The following is a 16,417-nucleotide window of genomic DNA, read 5'->3' as shown; positions in this document are numbered from 1 at the left end:
TTCTCTTGAGGGTCATTTGAGAGAGGAGATTCAGTATCTATTACTGCCCTGGCCCAGCCAGAAGTCTGGTCCCCACCATGTCCTGTAGAGGGTCAGTGGTGTGGCAGTTTTCATTATCCCAGGAGAAGACACCCTGAAAACCAAGGTAAAACAACCTGGTAACGGCCCTGGCCGTTTGGCTCAGCGGTAGAGCCTCGGCCTGGCGTGCGGGGGGACCCAGGTTCGATTCCTGGCCAGGGCACATGGGAGAGGCGCCCATTTGCTTCTCCACCCCCCCCCCTTCCTCTCTGGCTCTCTCTTCCCCTCCCGCAGCCAAGGCTCCATTGGAGCAAAGATGGCCCGGGCGCTGGGGATGGCTCCTTGGCCTCTGCCCCAGGTGCTGGAGTGGCTCTGGTCATGGCAGAACGACGCCCCGGAGGGGCGGAGCATCGCCTCCTGGTGGGCAGGGCGTCGCCCCTGGTGGGCATGCCGGGTGGATCCCGGTCAGGCGCATGCGGGAGTCTGTCTGACTGTCTCTCCCGGTTTCCAGCTTTATAGAATAAAAATATTAAAAAAAAAAAAAAAGCTACCTGGTAACATTTAGTGTAAAGAACATGAGGCAGGCCTGGCCTGTGGTGGCACAGTGGATAAAGCATCAACCTGGAATGCTGAGGTCGCCAGTTCAAAACCCTGGGCTTGCCAGGTCAAGGCACATATGGGAGTTGATGCTTCCTGCTCCTCCCCCCCTTCTCTCTCTCTCTTTCTCTTTCCTCTCTAAAAAATGAATAAATAAAAATCTTAAAAAAAAAAAAAGGAATGTGAGGTAGAGGCGATTTCATCAACAAAAGAAAATGAAGAAATTTATTTGCAATTTAAACCATTTTCACAAACAACTAAGTAAGAAAGATTAGTAATGGGTTAGTGTTAACCACCCAAGTGACAGACATTTGTATGACACAGTCCCCATTCTTTGGGTCCCGTCTTAGTCTGGATCAGACTGTCTAGTATCATCTTCTTCAAAAACTACATTTCCTGGGAATAAAAGGGAAGCATGAGTACATTTGATATTAACTGGGGTTTTTTTAATTCTATATTTGCTAAGCTGGCATTTGGGACCATATCATCCTCTGTTGTATGTCCTGTGTATTGTAGAATATTCAATAGCACCCCTAGCCTCTATTCCAGCACAACTTGTCACCTTGCCCAGCCTCCAAGTCTCCAGACATTGTCAAATATCCCCTGAAGGCCAAAACTGCTGAGTTAAGATAACCTTCCTTCTGTCCAAGCTGTTTCAAGAATCGGAAGTCTCAGACATCAGTTGGTCCTAATGTCATGGACTCAGCCTAATATCCCCAGCCTGGTCCCTGGATTCCTCATTCTGAATATCACTCATGCCTATCCCTCCTTGTGCTCCCCCCACCTTGGCTTCTGTGTGGGGGAGCCCACACTACCCAAGTGGAGCCCCTTCTTCCTCTTTGTTGCCTGGCCCCAGGGCACCCAACCCCCACCAGCCCCAGAGGAGCTCCCTAATTAGAGGCTCCCTCCTCACTGTACTCAGGATCAAGTCCAAACGCCACCTCAAGCTCTCAAGGAAAGGCCATCAGAAAGGGACCTTGCCCTACTCTCCACCTTGCTGTCTGTCTGAGCAATAGTTCCTTCTTGGTTTCAACGTTCCACCTCCCCCAACCCTCTCAAGGTACCTAGAGGTTCTCCCTCTCCCAGAAGTTCTTTCTATGGATGCTCTAGGTAAGTCATGCACCTGTCCTGTACCTAAGAGTCACATAGAGGTCACAAGGCAGTCAAGCCACTGATGTCCTACGAGCTTTCTGCCCATTCCTCAGGGGTTGAGCCAGCATGGTGTCTCCCGGTGGGAGGTGCTCAGTACCTGCCCAGGACCTCCTCACAAGAGCATCTCTGTGCCCGTTAGACACTGTATGAACATGAGCACACTGCATCCTCACAGAATCCCACAGGCACTAAGGGTCATTCTCTGCATTATGCCAATGAGGGATGCAGGAAGAACAGGACAGGCAGTCACAGGCCGCAAACTAGTGAAGCCAGATTTCCAGGCCCTAGTTCTCAGCCACGAGGCCACATGGTGGTGCACAATTCTTTGGTGCATTACTATAGTATTTGGGATCATGTTGCTGACAAAAGTCCAAGTCCATTTGTGTTTAAAGTGGTTAGAAAACAGCTTTGTGTGCTGTAATTATCTCAGATATTAGTATCAAAATAAAAGAAAATATATTTTCCCTCAATTTACAGCCTAGACCAACTAAGTCGCAACTAAGACCCTAGGCCCAAGGACCACATATCTCAGACCACCAGTGGCCTGTCCACCAAGATATCCACTTGACATCAGATGTAGGAAATTGGAAAGCAGAGAACCCTCCCTGAGCTTTCTGGCCATGCCCTCAGCACTCGAGGAAAGATTTACGAAGATTTGAGGAACCGGAAGCCCTAAGCAGACTCGAGGTCACATCCCTGTCCCAGGACCTGCAGTGGCAGAAGCTTCCAGACTAATGGTATACTCAAACCCACCTAAAAAGGTTTGATTCCCAACAGTGCCAGCTCTTAATCCTGTGACTCAGCCCTGGTCAACCCTGTAATAACACACAGCCATGTTATGCATTTCTCACAGAACACTGCAGCCTGAGGCCTGCTTTCCTGGTAGAAATGAAGATTAGCAAAGATCAGAGAGAGCATGCATGGCACCTGCTGTCCCTGCAGCTGTGGGAGGGTCGCAGGAGCACCTAGGGGTACTGTGTGCCTGTGGGTCCTATGTGAGTTCAGGGAAGGTCTTCAGAGACCTTCTCCCAGTTGTTCAGGCCTGGACCAAGCATGGCCGTGGTCAGGGAGGAGAACCTACAGCCCATCCCAGCGTGTGTGCAGCCTCACTTTCCACCACCCCTGTGCCCCCCCAGAGCATGGGCTCACCCTGGTCTGTGCTGTTATAGCGGTACTCTCCCCGGTTGAAATCACTGCTTTCCTCCCTGAAGGCATCAGTATCTTCCTCCCCAGGCCTCGTGACATCTCCCTCCCCATCTGAAACATCTGTCAGCGCCTGGGACTCCTCCACAGGCTCTCCTTCACCTGCGATGAAACAAAGAAACGCAGTGTCCAGCGGAGCACAGGCCTGCGCAGGGTGGCTGCTTGCTCACCTGTGTGACTCCCACCCTCCTTTATCCCTCAAGGGACCACCCCTTCCCAGTGGACATCACCCAGCTCCAGCCCAGACCTGGCCAACAGAGCCTCCCATCCCTCACCACAATGACTGCTTCAGGGATGGTGGCTCCACTTCCCAAGGGTTTGGATGACCATATTGGGAAAGAGAAGCTCTCTGTTCCCCAGTGTCCTTCAGCTGACTAAGTGACAATTTGATAAAGTCAGTGAGGATTAGTCTCCAAAGGGAAAAAAGCAGAGCCAAGGCTTATGAGAGCAGAGACCAGTGAGCTAAGGCCTGATCCAACCATGCCTGAGGCTGGTACACCTTGACCTCTAGTTGTATGAACCAATAAATTAGTGTAGTTTCACTTAAGTCAATTTGACTTAGTTTTTAATCTCTTGCAATTCTTCAACATCCCAGGCAGTGTAACTACTCAGGATGACCACAGTGATGGCCATGGAGAATACGGCCCAGACCCCACGGAAGGGCTTGTCACCCAGCTGCTGTCAGCCAGCTTTCCTGAGGTCACACCCACAACCAATCACTGAGCAAGGTGAAGGGATAAAAGTTCCAAGAAACATTTTATATCCAGGGCCTCCCATGGAATTAACTAAGGTTGTGAGGGCCTGAATCATGGCTTGACTCTATGTAATCAATCCTACTGATCACTGCCCTTCTGATCCCAAAGGCTTTCCCTGATAACCCCTTGTGTATGGGAGGGAACACATCAGTGTCCCAGGAGCCCAGCTTCCAGCCAGCCTGTGCGGATGCTGTTCTCAACCCACCCCTCCCACACCTGCAGGCGCCATACCCTCCGTTCCCGGGGCCTCCTCCTGGCCAGGCACATCCATGGGCGGCTGCCCCTCAGCGAGGGTCGGCGTCCACAAGGCCAATTCTGTGATCTTGGTAGCTTTCCATTTTGGAATGACATTTATTAATGACTCCTCTTCCTCTTCCTCTTCCCCTCTTTCCTGTTTAAAGTTTAAAAATGTGAATTTGCCAGTGTGTCTGTAAACACACTGCAGATACTTAAAGGGAGGGGAGAAAGGGCAAGTTAATTGCTTTTGAGCATTCGTATAATAGGAGTCAGTGATCAGATTAATTGCCAACTGTCCAGGTATAATCTAAGGCAGGGGTCCCCAAACTACGGCCCGCGGGCCACATGCGGCCCCCTGAGGCCATTTATCCGGCCCCCACCGCACTTCCGGAAGGGGCACCTCTTTCATTGGTGGTCAGTGAGAGGAGCACATATCACTTGTTATGGCTAGCAGTGACAAATATGGAACCGGATATTGACCATCTCATTAGCCAAAAGCAGGCCCATAGTTCCCATTGAAATACTGGTCAGCTTGTTGATTTAAATTTACTTGTTCTTTATTTTAAATATTGTATTTGTTCCTGTTTTGTTTTGTTTTTTTTAACTTTAAAATAAGATATGTGCAGTGTGCATAGGGATTTGTTCATAGTTTTTTTTTTATAGTCCAGCCCTCCAACGGTCTGAGGGACAGTGAACTGGCCCCCTGTGTAAAAAGTTTGGGGACCCCTGGCCTAAGGCTTGAGCATGGGGTGGGGGGTGGCGGGAGTGGCACTAGGATGAGGAATAAAATGTAGTGGGACAGGGTGCCAGCACACTCCCCACAGGCGCCGGGAGAGCCTGCAGACCTACACTTCCCAGCTCTGGGGCAGTCAAGCATTGACCACAGTGAGAAGCATTTTTCCACATCTCAGCAACATTTTCCTGCCCTGAGATCCATCCTATCACAGTAAGAAAGGGCCTAAAAGCATGCTAAAATGAGCTTATAGTGATATCGAAAGGGATAAGCACTAAAGTTCCAGTCTCAAGGATTACGGAGGGAAAATGAAATTCCAAAGCGGCCACTTTCTGTCACTCAGCCCACCAGAGGATTTCCTATGTTATACGTATTTTACTACAATTGAAAAAAAATTCAAAACAGGCTGCTGCCAGATTTGGTCCATGGGCTGCAGTTCTCTACCCCTTCTCAGTCTAAAGGAATGCATTCCCCTTTGAAAATGCAGGCTTTTCTGTTTCATCACAGTGTGGTCATCACCCAGCGTGCAGTGCTGGCTGTGGACAAAGGTCCTTGGGTCGCATGCATTTCTACATAGACTTGTTCCCAAATATGATAGAAATAGTGTGTGTGTGGGGGGGGGGAGGGTATATAAGTATTTCCCCCTTAGGTGTTTCTAGCAGTTCTTCCTATTTCTTCTTTTTATCCTGAAATACTGACTTCTAATTTAACTTTTGCCTGGAGACTGAAAAATACTTAATGTGTTTTATTTTTATCACTTTGTAAGTGAAAATAACTGCTCCATCACCAAGACTGTAAAACCTAGATCTGTTACAAATGGCAGGACAGTGACCTTAGCAGACAGGTTCCTTTGGGGGCCAAGTAAGAGTTTTCCAACTCCAGGGAGAGCAAAAGCAATCAGTAGTCCTACCACAGTGCCAGTCAGATGTGTTTTGTTCTAGGCTGGTGTGTGGGATTCCCACAGAGACAAATGCACTGAGTTCTAGAGGTGCACGGAGGATGACATGTCCCTGATCACTTCTGGAAACCCTCCTCACATTCAGACTAGACGTCCTGGGAACCAAGAAGACACAATGCTCAGGGGTGGTGAGGCCTCATTTTTGGCAACAAAATCAAGCATTTCGGACATTTCATATTCTATAGTTAACTAAGAAAATGACCCTGACCACAATCCATGTCAGCTGGAGCACAGCAGCTGTGAAGCAGGGCAAGAGAAAAAGGCCAAGGGGACAGGCTGTTGAGCCTCTGGTCACAGGAAGGTAGACATCTACCCACAGACTTTGGAATCATGGGCTGTTTTGGGGGGCAAAGTGACTGTGGTGGAGTAATTACAAAGGAAGTAGAACACCCTGGGAAAAGGAACCAGGAAAAGAGGGGCCCAGGGCCTGTCTGGGTGGTGGGGTACCCTGGTGGGGTGCCTTGGGTCTACCCTGGGGTAGTGGGGATACTGGGGAATGCCCGTGGTATTTTACTAAATTGCCTATTATCTACAAGCCTTGGGCAGACAAACAGAAATACAAATACAGACATGCCTCCCCCAAATACACACACATTTGGGTGCATAATAATGACAAATTAGCTAGCTAATTTTAGTATGAACCACAGAGTATTGATTTATTATTAATATTAATGTTAATGTTAAGTGTTGGAAAGAAACAAACTGAGAAAACTGTAAGTGGTGTGAGTTATCTGAACACACCTAAAATGTTGAGTTATTGCACAAATCTGATGATAGATTTCAGTCATCATTTCTAGGACCTAACTGTCCAGAGCCTCTGGCTGGCTCAGAATTAGCTGGTTCCTCTGCAAAGGAACTAGGTCTAGATTTCAGCAATAACTGTGAAATTATATCATTGAGTTCTGGCCATTTAGTTCCTAGACTAACACACGTCAGTGAAGAAGGAATGGGGATAACTGAAAGTCCCCCAAGACCGGACATCTCACCTGTCCATCTGTGGGATCAATGTCTCTGAGCAGCTCTCTTGCCCACAAGTGTAGGAAATGATATATCCTCCACCACTTACCGCATCTGTGAGACGATACTCCCCATGCTGCTCGCATCCAATGTCAAACACGTACTTGCCGGGGCCGGTAGGCTACGGGCAAAGGGAAACCAAGAGGTGCCTAACTTTTGAGAGTCAGCACTCAATAGAAAGTCCCAAATGCTTTAGAAATGTTACCCCCCATAAAACCCACCCACCTCATGAGTATAGGGGAAGTCCAGTATAGAACAAAGATTGCTTTTCTGAACTAATAGCTAATGGAATTGCAAAGTAGAAGGACTGTGTTTTTGTTTTTTAAAAACTTCACTCCATTTTATCTCTTTATAAAAGTCATGTATTTATTACAAAAATTTCACTAAGACAACAGCCACAAGCAAACTAGATAGTGATAGAACTACTAACATTTTGATGTAGTCTCTGTAACCTTGTTTCTAAGACAGAGGGGTTTTTTGTATTATAAATAGGACAATTTACATATACTGACTCCAACTCTATTTTTACTAGATGTATGGTATGAATGTCTTCCTGTGTTTACAAATATTCTTCCACAACACCAGTCATCAACCTGGTATTTTATTTCATCTGAGAATCACAATCTATTTCACTCATTTACTATTGCTGATCCTGGGTCCACTCTCACTTTCCTTTGACGAAGACAGCGGGAGTAAACATATCCTGGGTTAAATCTTTGTGTGCACTTCTGGCGTTTTCCTTAGGATAAGTTTTCAGAAGTAACGTTTTTGGGCAGAAGTATGTGCAGTATAGGTACACCAGAATGAGGCTTTAATAATTCTCATTCTCACAACAGCACTTAAGAGTCTCTTCATTCTCAAAACCTTGTTTTTATCTGGCCCTTAACATTTTGTTCTGTTTTTACAGTTTTAATATATAAAATACTATTTTTAGCCCTGGCTGGGTAGCTCAGTTGGTTGTAGCATCGGTCCCGATGCGACAGAGTTGCGGGTTTTATCTCCAGTCAGGGTACATGCAGGAAATGAAAAAATGAAAATGAGAAAAGCTCACAGGCTCCTGGGCACTGAGCTCAGGGACACATTATTTTTTTAAAGAAAAAATTAAAATGTTAATTTTTAGAAATTCATTTTAAGTCATATATTTTAAGTTATTAGCAATGTTAAATTTTTTAAACGTCGTGACCATTTGAATCACATTGATATAAGTGCTTTATACATTAAATGTGGCAAATAACCTAGCTCCATTCATCACAGAATTTTTAAGTTTTCTTTCTAGTGTTTTCTAAGCTATAAAGGATTATTTTTATCAGGTAAAAACTACTTTTTCCCTTTATATTTTCATTTACAAAGTTTCCTTCTTCATTTTAAAGTTAATAAATATTCACTTATTTTTCTCACTGTGAAAATCTTATTTACATTTAAATCTTTATTTGTCCTAGAAAAGATCTTTATCTATAAGCTGGAGGACAAACTCTGATTTTATTTTTCTCCCAAATGGTTACCAAGTTGTTCCAGCACCATTTCTTAACTTCTCCTGTCATTTCTTTATGAATTTGAAATGACGTCCTCATGGAGCACTAAATTATTATACATACTTGTATCAGCTCTAGACTTTCTGCTTTACTGGTCTGTATAGCTCTATCCTACTAAATAGCCCACAAAAGTTTTGCTGGAATCACATGTGCAATGTGTAGATTTAAGGAGAATGAGCTGTTTTTCAAAGACTCAAAGGAGAGTCTGTAATTAGGGTGTGAACGATATGTAAATGAACCCCAATTGTTAGAAGAGTGTGAGTCTCCTTCATTCAGTGAAGTGTTCCCTTTGCGGACTTCTAACAGCTGTCTCAGGGACAGCATCTGCTCAGCCCCTGACTGAACAACGTGAGTGCCAAGGTGGTAGGTTCTCAGTTCGCCAGGATTTCTCTGCATCCCACCAGGAATTAGACAGAAGGGCAGGCAGAGCCGCGAAGTCCTCCCAGCAGAGGGAACCAACGTGGATACTGCAAGCTGGAGGCCTCCAACCCAAGGTCTGGCACTCCAGGTGGTTCTCTGGGCAGTTCTCGGAACCCACAGCCATCAGACCAGGAAGGTACTGTGGTCTTTCTCCCCAGCTCCAGCCTTGTGTCCCCCAGGGGAAAGAAAGTCAGAACTCCACATGCTCAACAGCAGAAAATGTTCAGTCGTTCCCGACAAATAAGGATCTCATATCTGATTCACCCTTGAAATTGAGTACACACAACAGAAGGCCACATGCCCCTGTGTTATAAGGACATGATAGACCACTGCTGGAAGAGTCTGGGATTTACTGGGATGCAGAGAAACTGGCCAAGCCTCCCCCTCACCCATGCTCTGCCCCCTGTGGGTATCAGGATGCTTAGAGGGAGGCACAGTGGCCTCATTTTCCATACTCAAGATGGGAGGGTGTCCCTGAAGTTTTAGTACTTTTTGTTCACAGGGTTACACAAAGAGGAGAGCACTGCATATTTCGCTGTTAAACATTACTTCTCACTGACTTACCTTTTTGTTCAAGAACTTGCCTTGGTACCTGTGGTTCAAGTGAATGAGCTCAGCTGCGCCCTCCTGCTGCCCATTCACCCAGGACCCCACATACTTGCTGCCAGTCTCCGCGTAGACATAGGTGCCTTGTCCGTGCCTGGTAAAGACAGGGAGCACAAGCCTTTTGTTCTGCAGCAGTAAAAGGCCTTCCAGGTGTAGAAAACAGGCATTTCCATTGAGGGTAGCCTAGACTGACGTAGAGTCACAAGCCATCTGTGTCTGACCCATCACAGCATGCCTCCTGCTCACCATGCCCATGCGTGGGGCAGGAAGCATGTGCCAGACAGCAGGAACCTTCTGGTTCTCATGCAGAAGAGGTAGCACTTCTGGGAGCTGAGGCTCAGTCCCCAGAAGGTCCTTTTACTGTGCCCTCACTCCCTGGGGCTCTAGGGTGAAGGACCCACGGCTTTTCCCTGTGAGTCTGCACCTGCCCCATAGCGCATCATAAACCCTTAAAGCCATGAAGGGTTTGGACTGCCAGGCAGGATTGGTTTGTGGACTTATGTCATGATTCTGTTTCTTAATAAGACATCATATTCTCATTACATGAATCAATCTAAAGAGAGAACCACACCTTTGGTCAGCAAACCAGTCTCCAGTGTAGGTGTCGTTATTGACATAGTAGTAGACGCCATGGCCTTGCTTTTGGTCATCCATCCACTCCCCTGGAAGAGACGACACAAAAGCAAGCCCTGGTGAGAAGAAAGGGGCCCACCCTTCATCACTGTCTCTTTCCACTCTGACTTCCCTCTCACCCTACCCCTCGGCGGAAGGGCATGGAGTGGGGAGCTGGCTAAGGGAGGTTAAATTAGGAAGTGACTGGGCAGATGTATGAGTGGAGGCTACAGTCACATGTGTGTGCTGACAGCAGGTCTCACAGTTGGCCAGCCACACAGCAAGGATTCAAACCAAGGATTGTCCGCCCTGCTGCCAGCGATCCCAACACCATATTCTTCTGCCTTGCATGTGTTTACTGACCCAGTAGTCACCTCAAGCCTTGATTTTTGGCCACGTGCCAGCATGTCACTCCATTCTTGACCTTGTCACTTGGCTCCAATGCACCTTCCAAGCCCAGTTGCTCAGAGCAGCCCTGCCTGCACACAGCTTCGTATGAGTGGACTCCCTGCCTTTGCCATTCGGGCCTTTGTGTGGACTCCTCCCTCACCTGAGTGTCCCTGCCTATTCACCGCCATGCAGGGTCTGGCTAGTTACCTGCTCACTTGACAAGAAATACTGAAGTTGGCAAAGTGATCATAAAATTCATAACATAGCTCTATCATTAAGAAAACAACAAACTAGTTAATGAATGTCCTCAATTAAAAGGTATAAACGTATTCCTTCACAATGTCCTCACATCTTACAGCTGACATATGAAAGGACCTTAATAGAAGTTTCCAAAGTTCACAACAACCCTACAAATGAACATGGGATCTAACTCCAGGGTAGTGCAGCAAGAAAAATATATTAAGTATTTTGCATAAATTTTTCAAATATAAAAGAAAAAATTTAAATTGCAAAATGCACTAAATTTCAACCAGAAAGGACAGGTGAGCAAACTTTCTTTTTTTTTTTTTTTCAGAGACAGAGAGTCAGAGAGAGGGATAGATAGGGACAGACAGACAGGAACGGAGAGAGATGAGAAGCATCAATCATTAGTTTTTCATTGTGACACGTTAGTTGTTCATTGATTATTTTCTCATATGTGCCTTGACCATGGGCTTTCAGCAGACCTAGTAACCCCTTGCTCAAGCCAGCAACGTTGGGTCCAAGCTGGTAAGCTTTGCTCAAACCAGATGAGCCTGCGCTCAAGCTGGCGACCTCGGGGTCTCGAACCTGGGTCCTCCACATCCCAATCTGATGCTCTATCCACTGCACACCGCCTGGTCAGGCAGAAGCAAACTTTTTTAAATGTCACAATTTACTGAACAACTTGCTGGAGATTCTGCCCAGCAGATTACAATCCACTGATAATAACTGTTATTATAATTATAATTGGATTATAATCAATAAACTGTGCAGAGGTAGCTGAGAGAAAGCCACCCTCTGGAGCTGGTCTCTAACAGCTATGAGTCAGTTTTCTCCTTCGAAGTGAGTGCCATTTTTAAAGTTTATTACTGGTTTGTTTTTTTCATTTAAAATTAACTTTTTTTTTAGTCTTGTTACCCCAATCCCTTACTTTCTCATCATTCTTGATGATGATAGCAGAAGTGTTTGGGTTTTTTTCAACTATATTTCTTTTCAGGAGAAATCCCTACAGTTAGTTGGTTAGTGGTTGGTTGGTTAGTTGGTTGGGTGGGTGGTGGTTTGGGCTGGTTTTTTCTCTGGGAGAGACCTATTAGTTACAAAGCTCTCCATCCCACCATCTTCCCCATGCCTCCCCATGGGTCTGGTCCTCTGGGGATTAAAGACCATTTAAAATGAAAAGCCCACACAGGATAAAGAAGAACAAGACACTTTCTCCCCATTTAAAACACAGTGAGTCATTGATTTTCCCTGGTGGCTTCCCCCCTCCTCTCCTGCTGCTGTGTCAGAGAAACACAGAAGAGAAGGGAGATAGCATTTGTGGAGACCCACCAGCTAGGGTCTTGCACTTGCCACCGAATTTGGGATGTATAATAACAAAAATATGGTTTTGTAGATGCAGCACCTGAAAACCAAAGAGATCATACAGAACTAAAATGGAGATCAGGGTTTGTTTGGTTCCTACGTGTCACACTCTCTTCTCCACGAGCACCCCCATGGCCGGCACTCATTCCTTCCTCCAGCTCCTGCCATCTGAGAGCTTCCAGAAGAGCCAACTTTAAGTCATACTTTCTTGCTTCTGCACAATTTCATTATTAAACATCTTTATATGTATTGGTTCCCCTTGACAGACCACCAGACCAGCATGAATAGATATGCTCTCTTCCTCTCCTTTCCCAACATCAAACCCTCATTGGCCCTCTGTCTCTGACACCCACCCATCCCTCCAATCTCATCTCCCATCCCTTAAGCATCCCTGCTTCCCTGTGCCTAGTTAAGTCACCCACCCACCTAGGATGGGTGACTTAACTCCCAGATTTCTCTTCTCACAGCACTCCTTCCTGGGCTTTTTAATCAGATGGGGTCCAACATCTGGGAGACTATTCCCTATATCTCAGGCACAGTCTGAGCATACTCATTAAACTGCAGAATACTATTCTGTGCCTCTTATGTTGGCAGTCAGCCAAAAGACAGTCACAAAGAATTCAGCCATGTGTTCTCTGACCTCAGAGAAAAAAACTGAGTAGTCACTGCTTGCTGTAAACTAGGAAATCATATGGAGAAACAAAAATTTACAAATGTTTCCAAAGACATTTTAGGTTCTCTAACCTTCATATTAAAAATTCTTTAATCTTTTTTATATACAGTTACATGTTGTTCAAATGTATTAACATCTACACTGAAATAAAAAATGGCAACAATAAGAGGGGGTTCATAGGATTTGGAAAGAATTAAATTAAACCCTAAATTAAATTGTTTAAAGTTGATTTAAAAAGCAGCAGGTGTTTCTTCTGGAGCAAGCCTTCTAAGATCTGCACAACAAAATAGAAATTTCATCTCCAACAGGAAGAGAATTAACACTCTAAAACTTGGCCTCTGATTCTGGAAGGGCCTTTGTTTCAGGATTCCTGGGTTCTGGTTTTACCTGGCAACACGGCAGGCAACTCTAGGTTGCTCTCTAAGGATGTGTCGCATGAAGAGGTGATACTGCCACACAGGTATGTGGTCACCCAGCCAACATTTACTGAGTGCTTCCTTCCATCAGGCACAATTCTAAGTGTTCTACATGCATCAATTCACTACGGATGAGAAAGCTGAGGCAGTCAGGGATGAGGTCCCCTGTACAAGGTCACACCTATTGTCACCACAATTTCAGGGCTGGGTTAATAGATCTTTGAGGACAGGGGTCAGGAACCTTTTTGGCTGAGAGAGCCATGAATGCCACATATATTAAAATGTAATTCCATGAGAGCCATACACATTATCCAATAAAAATTTGGTGTTGTCCCAGAGGACAGTTGTGATTGGCCAGCCACCAGCAACTATTAACATGAGCGGTAGGAAATGAATGGATTGTAATATATGAGAATGTTTTATATTTTTAACGTTATTATTTTTTTTATTAAAGATTTGTCTGCAAGCCAGATGCAGCCATCAAAGGAGCCACATCTGGCTCACGAGCCATAGGTTCCCAACCCGTTTTAGGAAATCTGATGAAACTAGGTAACTTCTTCCCAGAAAAGAAGCCCAGAATGTAGAATTTTGCACACAGTTTCTGAAGGCTTAATCCCACTCCTCGCTTGTCATTCCTCCCAGGTTCAGAGTTTTCTTCATCCCTTGTTTGGATTAGACTCTGACCATAGGAACACCCGGTGACAATAATGCTTGGGGCATCAGTGAGGTTCTTGGAAATAAGGAAACAAGAATCTTCCTGAGACATAGCATTGGCATGTTAAGAATTGTGGCAGAGAAGAACACTAATCTAACAAGGCTGAATGCCTCTCACGAGGAGCCCTCAGTGAAGGAAGTGCTCAATATAAATAGTTTTCATCAGAAAAGGGATCTATCAGACATGGAAACAGTAAAAACAACTCCCCAAGGTTCGTGTTCACACAGCAGCAGAGGCGGACTAAGGTCAGTTGAGGCCCTGGGTGCAGCCTCGTGTGCCTATGCAGTGTAGTATGTGTATCATATGCAGCAGGGTTTTGTTCAGACCTTCAGAAGTCGGGGCCCAGGGCACGTGCCTGGTGTACCCGCCGTTAAATCTGCCTCTGCCCAGCAGCTTCCCTTGCATTTGCTCCTCCATGCACAGGCTCACAGGACAGAATGTGCTGGTCACAGGGACAGTCACACTTCCCATAATTGCAAGCCTTTCTGGTTTATGCACCAACCTTATGAACATAGGAACACAGTTTGTGTTTGTTGAATGACTGACTAATCTGGAGAACTTTAAGCTTCCCCATATTTCTCAGTATTCACAGACAAGTTCAATCCCAAAAGAAGGCCTCTGCAACACAAAAATCTGCTTTGTGAGAACATATTACCTTCGTATTTTGATCCATCTGGGTATATAAATGTGCCTTGACCATGCTTTCTATTTTTAAAGTATTCTCCAATATATCGAGCACCATTTTTAAATTTGTAGGTCCCCTGAAACACATTGATTGTAGGAGTTATATCATTTCTGATTAAATACTCACAAATTGAGTATTAAATATAGAAGACTACCTACTCAAGTCACCGATTCTGACCTGGCCGTGTCTTTTACCATGTTCATAGGTCCCCTCATATGTGTCCCCATTGGGCAGTCTGGCTTTCCCATGACCATGCCTTTCACCTGCCTCATTTCGGTCCCCTTCATATTCCTGGCAAAAAAAAAAAAAAAAATCAGCATAATTACAAGCTTCCATTTTTTAAGTGCCAACCATGTGCTACACATCAAATCCTCCCCATGCTCTGACCAGTCTTACAGGTGAGGAAGGTAACCACGCCTGGGCACTAAAAAGTTACAAATCCAGTGGGGCTATTTAAGGAGAGAAACTAGAAAGCTGACTGGGCATGTGTTGTATGTTGGGTTCCCTCAGAAACAGACCCTGAGCAAGTAACTTTTTTTTAAAGTGCTCCCAGGAGAAACCAGTAGTGGGCAGTAGCAGAGCAACCAAATGGCGCCTTGATTGGCCCACCATGAAAGCTGGAACACCCACTAGTGGGCGGTAGGGACTAGGTTGACCAGCACTGCAAAAGTGGGCGGTTTTTATAAAAAGTTTGACTACCCCTGCTCTAGACAGTAAATACACATTCACATAGAGCCCAGCTCACCTCACTGGTTGTGTATCCCTTACCTCTTCCGCTGCCTAAACCAAAGAATAATTCCAACAACCAGGGTCAGGTCCCACAAGAGTGAAGAAAGCACATGTGATTATAGACCTATGTGGTAATATCTTCAGGAAGCCTTTGCTGAGCCTGAGATTTCCTCTCAGCATTTTTGAAGGCTGCCAGAAAGCAGCTTTCCTTCATCCACCTTAATCCTGAGGAGCCAAGCTCCACTGTTGAAATACTTATCCAAGAATAGTATGGCACTGCCCTGGCGGGGCAGGTTAGAGCACCACCCAAATACACCAAGATTGCAGTATGATCCCTAGTCATCACATATACAAGAATCAACCAGTGAATGCATAAATAAGTGGAACAACAAATCTCTCTCTCTCTCCCCCCCCCCCCCTCGTTCTCTCTAAAATCAAGTTAAAAAATAAATAGTATGGCACCTTGGGAGAACCCAGACATAAGAAAACTGGACAGAGGGGAGGATGCTTGGACCTTTGACTTGGAAATCTTTGCCTTTAACAGGAGGATAGATGTGGAGTAGGACACCGCGAGCTGGGATGTGGCAAGCAAACGTCATAACGTTTCACCTCTCAAGTGCTAGCTGTGGCCGGCGAGGTCTTGGTCCCTGGGTAGGCCTCTGGTAGGGGGACTGTAACTGGCCTCCAGACCAGTCTATTATGCGAATCCGGCCTCCAGGGGTCCAGTACCCCGTGAAGCCTTTCTCTCACTCGAAGCTCTCACCCCAAGATCATTTTCTCCCTTCTCCTCCAACTCCTCCGAGCCCATATCCGACATGGCTTCGCTTCTGCTTCGATCTCCGTCGCTGCCTGCGCGCCTCTAGTTGGTAAGTACCAGCAGCCTCCACCTCTGCGTCCGCTGTCGCCAGGGAGACGCGGCCAGCTCCGCCTCTCTCCTCTAGAGCGGGCGAAGAGATGCAAGGCGCGAGGTGGAGCCTCTGGCAGCCATCGATGCTATCATAGCAACGGGAAGCATCGGCCAATCGCCGCCCGGGATGGGGAGGAGGCGGGGCCTGGAGCCGACTTGATACCTTCCGGCTCTCTAACCCGACGTCACATAACCGACTTTGGGAATCCCTATTGTCGGCTGGTGGGTGTTGCGGCAACGAGAGGCCTTTGAATCAGGCCCCTAAAGGGGAGGGGCGCAGGAGGCGCGTTGGGTAACCTTTAAAGTGGGCATCACCCCTCACAGGTTTTGGGCACTGCCCCTTCCCAACCCTTCCCTCGGCTTCTCGGCTTCTGCAGGCTTGTCCACTTCTCATCTCCTTGCTCTGCTCTTCCGACTCTGAGGCGTTGGCGGTCCACAGAGACGTTTGTAAACATCTCCT

General features: G+C 46.3%; 1 protein-coding gene across 6 annotated transcripts; it reads right to left on the bottom strand.

The window, feature by feature from the left end:
* Positions 1-909: 909 nt before the first annotated feature.
* Positions 910-15,921, bottom strand: RSPH1 (radial spoke head component 1). 6 transcript variants are annotated; one of them, XM_066365911.1, is made up of 10 exons: positions 15,814-15,921; positions 14,499-14,612; positions 14,292-14,397; positions 9,800-9,890; positions 9,187-9,322; positions 6,720-6,791; positions 3,957-4,116; positions 2,917-3,072; positions 2,521-2,582; positions 942-1,011 (listed from the first exon to the last, which is right to left on the bottom strand). In XM_066365911.1, exons 1-9 carry the CDS (start codon positions 15,865-15,867, stop codon positions 2,554-2,556), a joined length of 918 nt encoding a protein of 305 aa, XP_066222008.1. In that variant the 5' UTR covers positions 15,868-15,921; the 3' UTR covers positions 942-1,011; positions 2,521-2,553. The 6 variants fall into 6 exon arrangements, with proteins under 6 accessions (XP_066222005.1, XP_066222007.1, XP_066222009.1 ...); XM_066365913.1 differs by having other exon boundaries at positions 2,962-3,072; XM_066365908.1 differs by lacking the exon at positions 2,521-2,582 and having other exon boundaries at positions 910-1,011.
* Between the last annotated feature and the right edge of the window lie 496 nt (positions 15,922-16,417).

Source organism: Saccopteryx leptura, chromosome 2, assembly GCF_036850995.1.
Source record: "Saccopteryx leptura isolate mSacLep1 chromosome 2, mSacLep1_pri_phased_curated, whole genome shotgun sequence".
Taxonomy (NCBI): Eukaryota; Metazoa; Chordata; class Mammalia; order Chiroptera; family Emballonuridae; genus Saccopteryx; species Saccopteryx leptura.
This window is presented reverse-complemented; position numbering and strand designations above follow the sequence as displayed.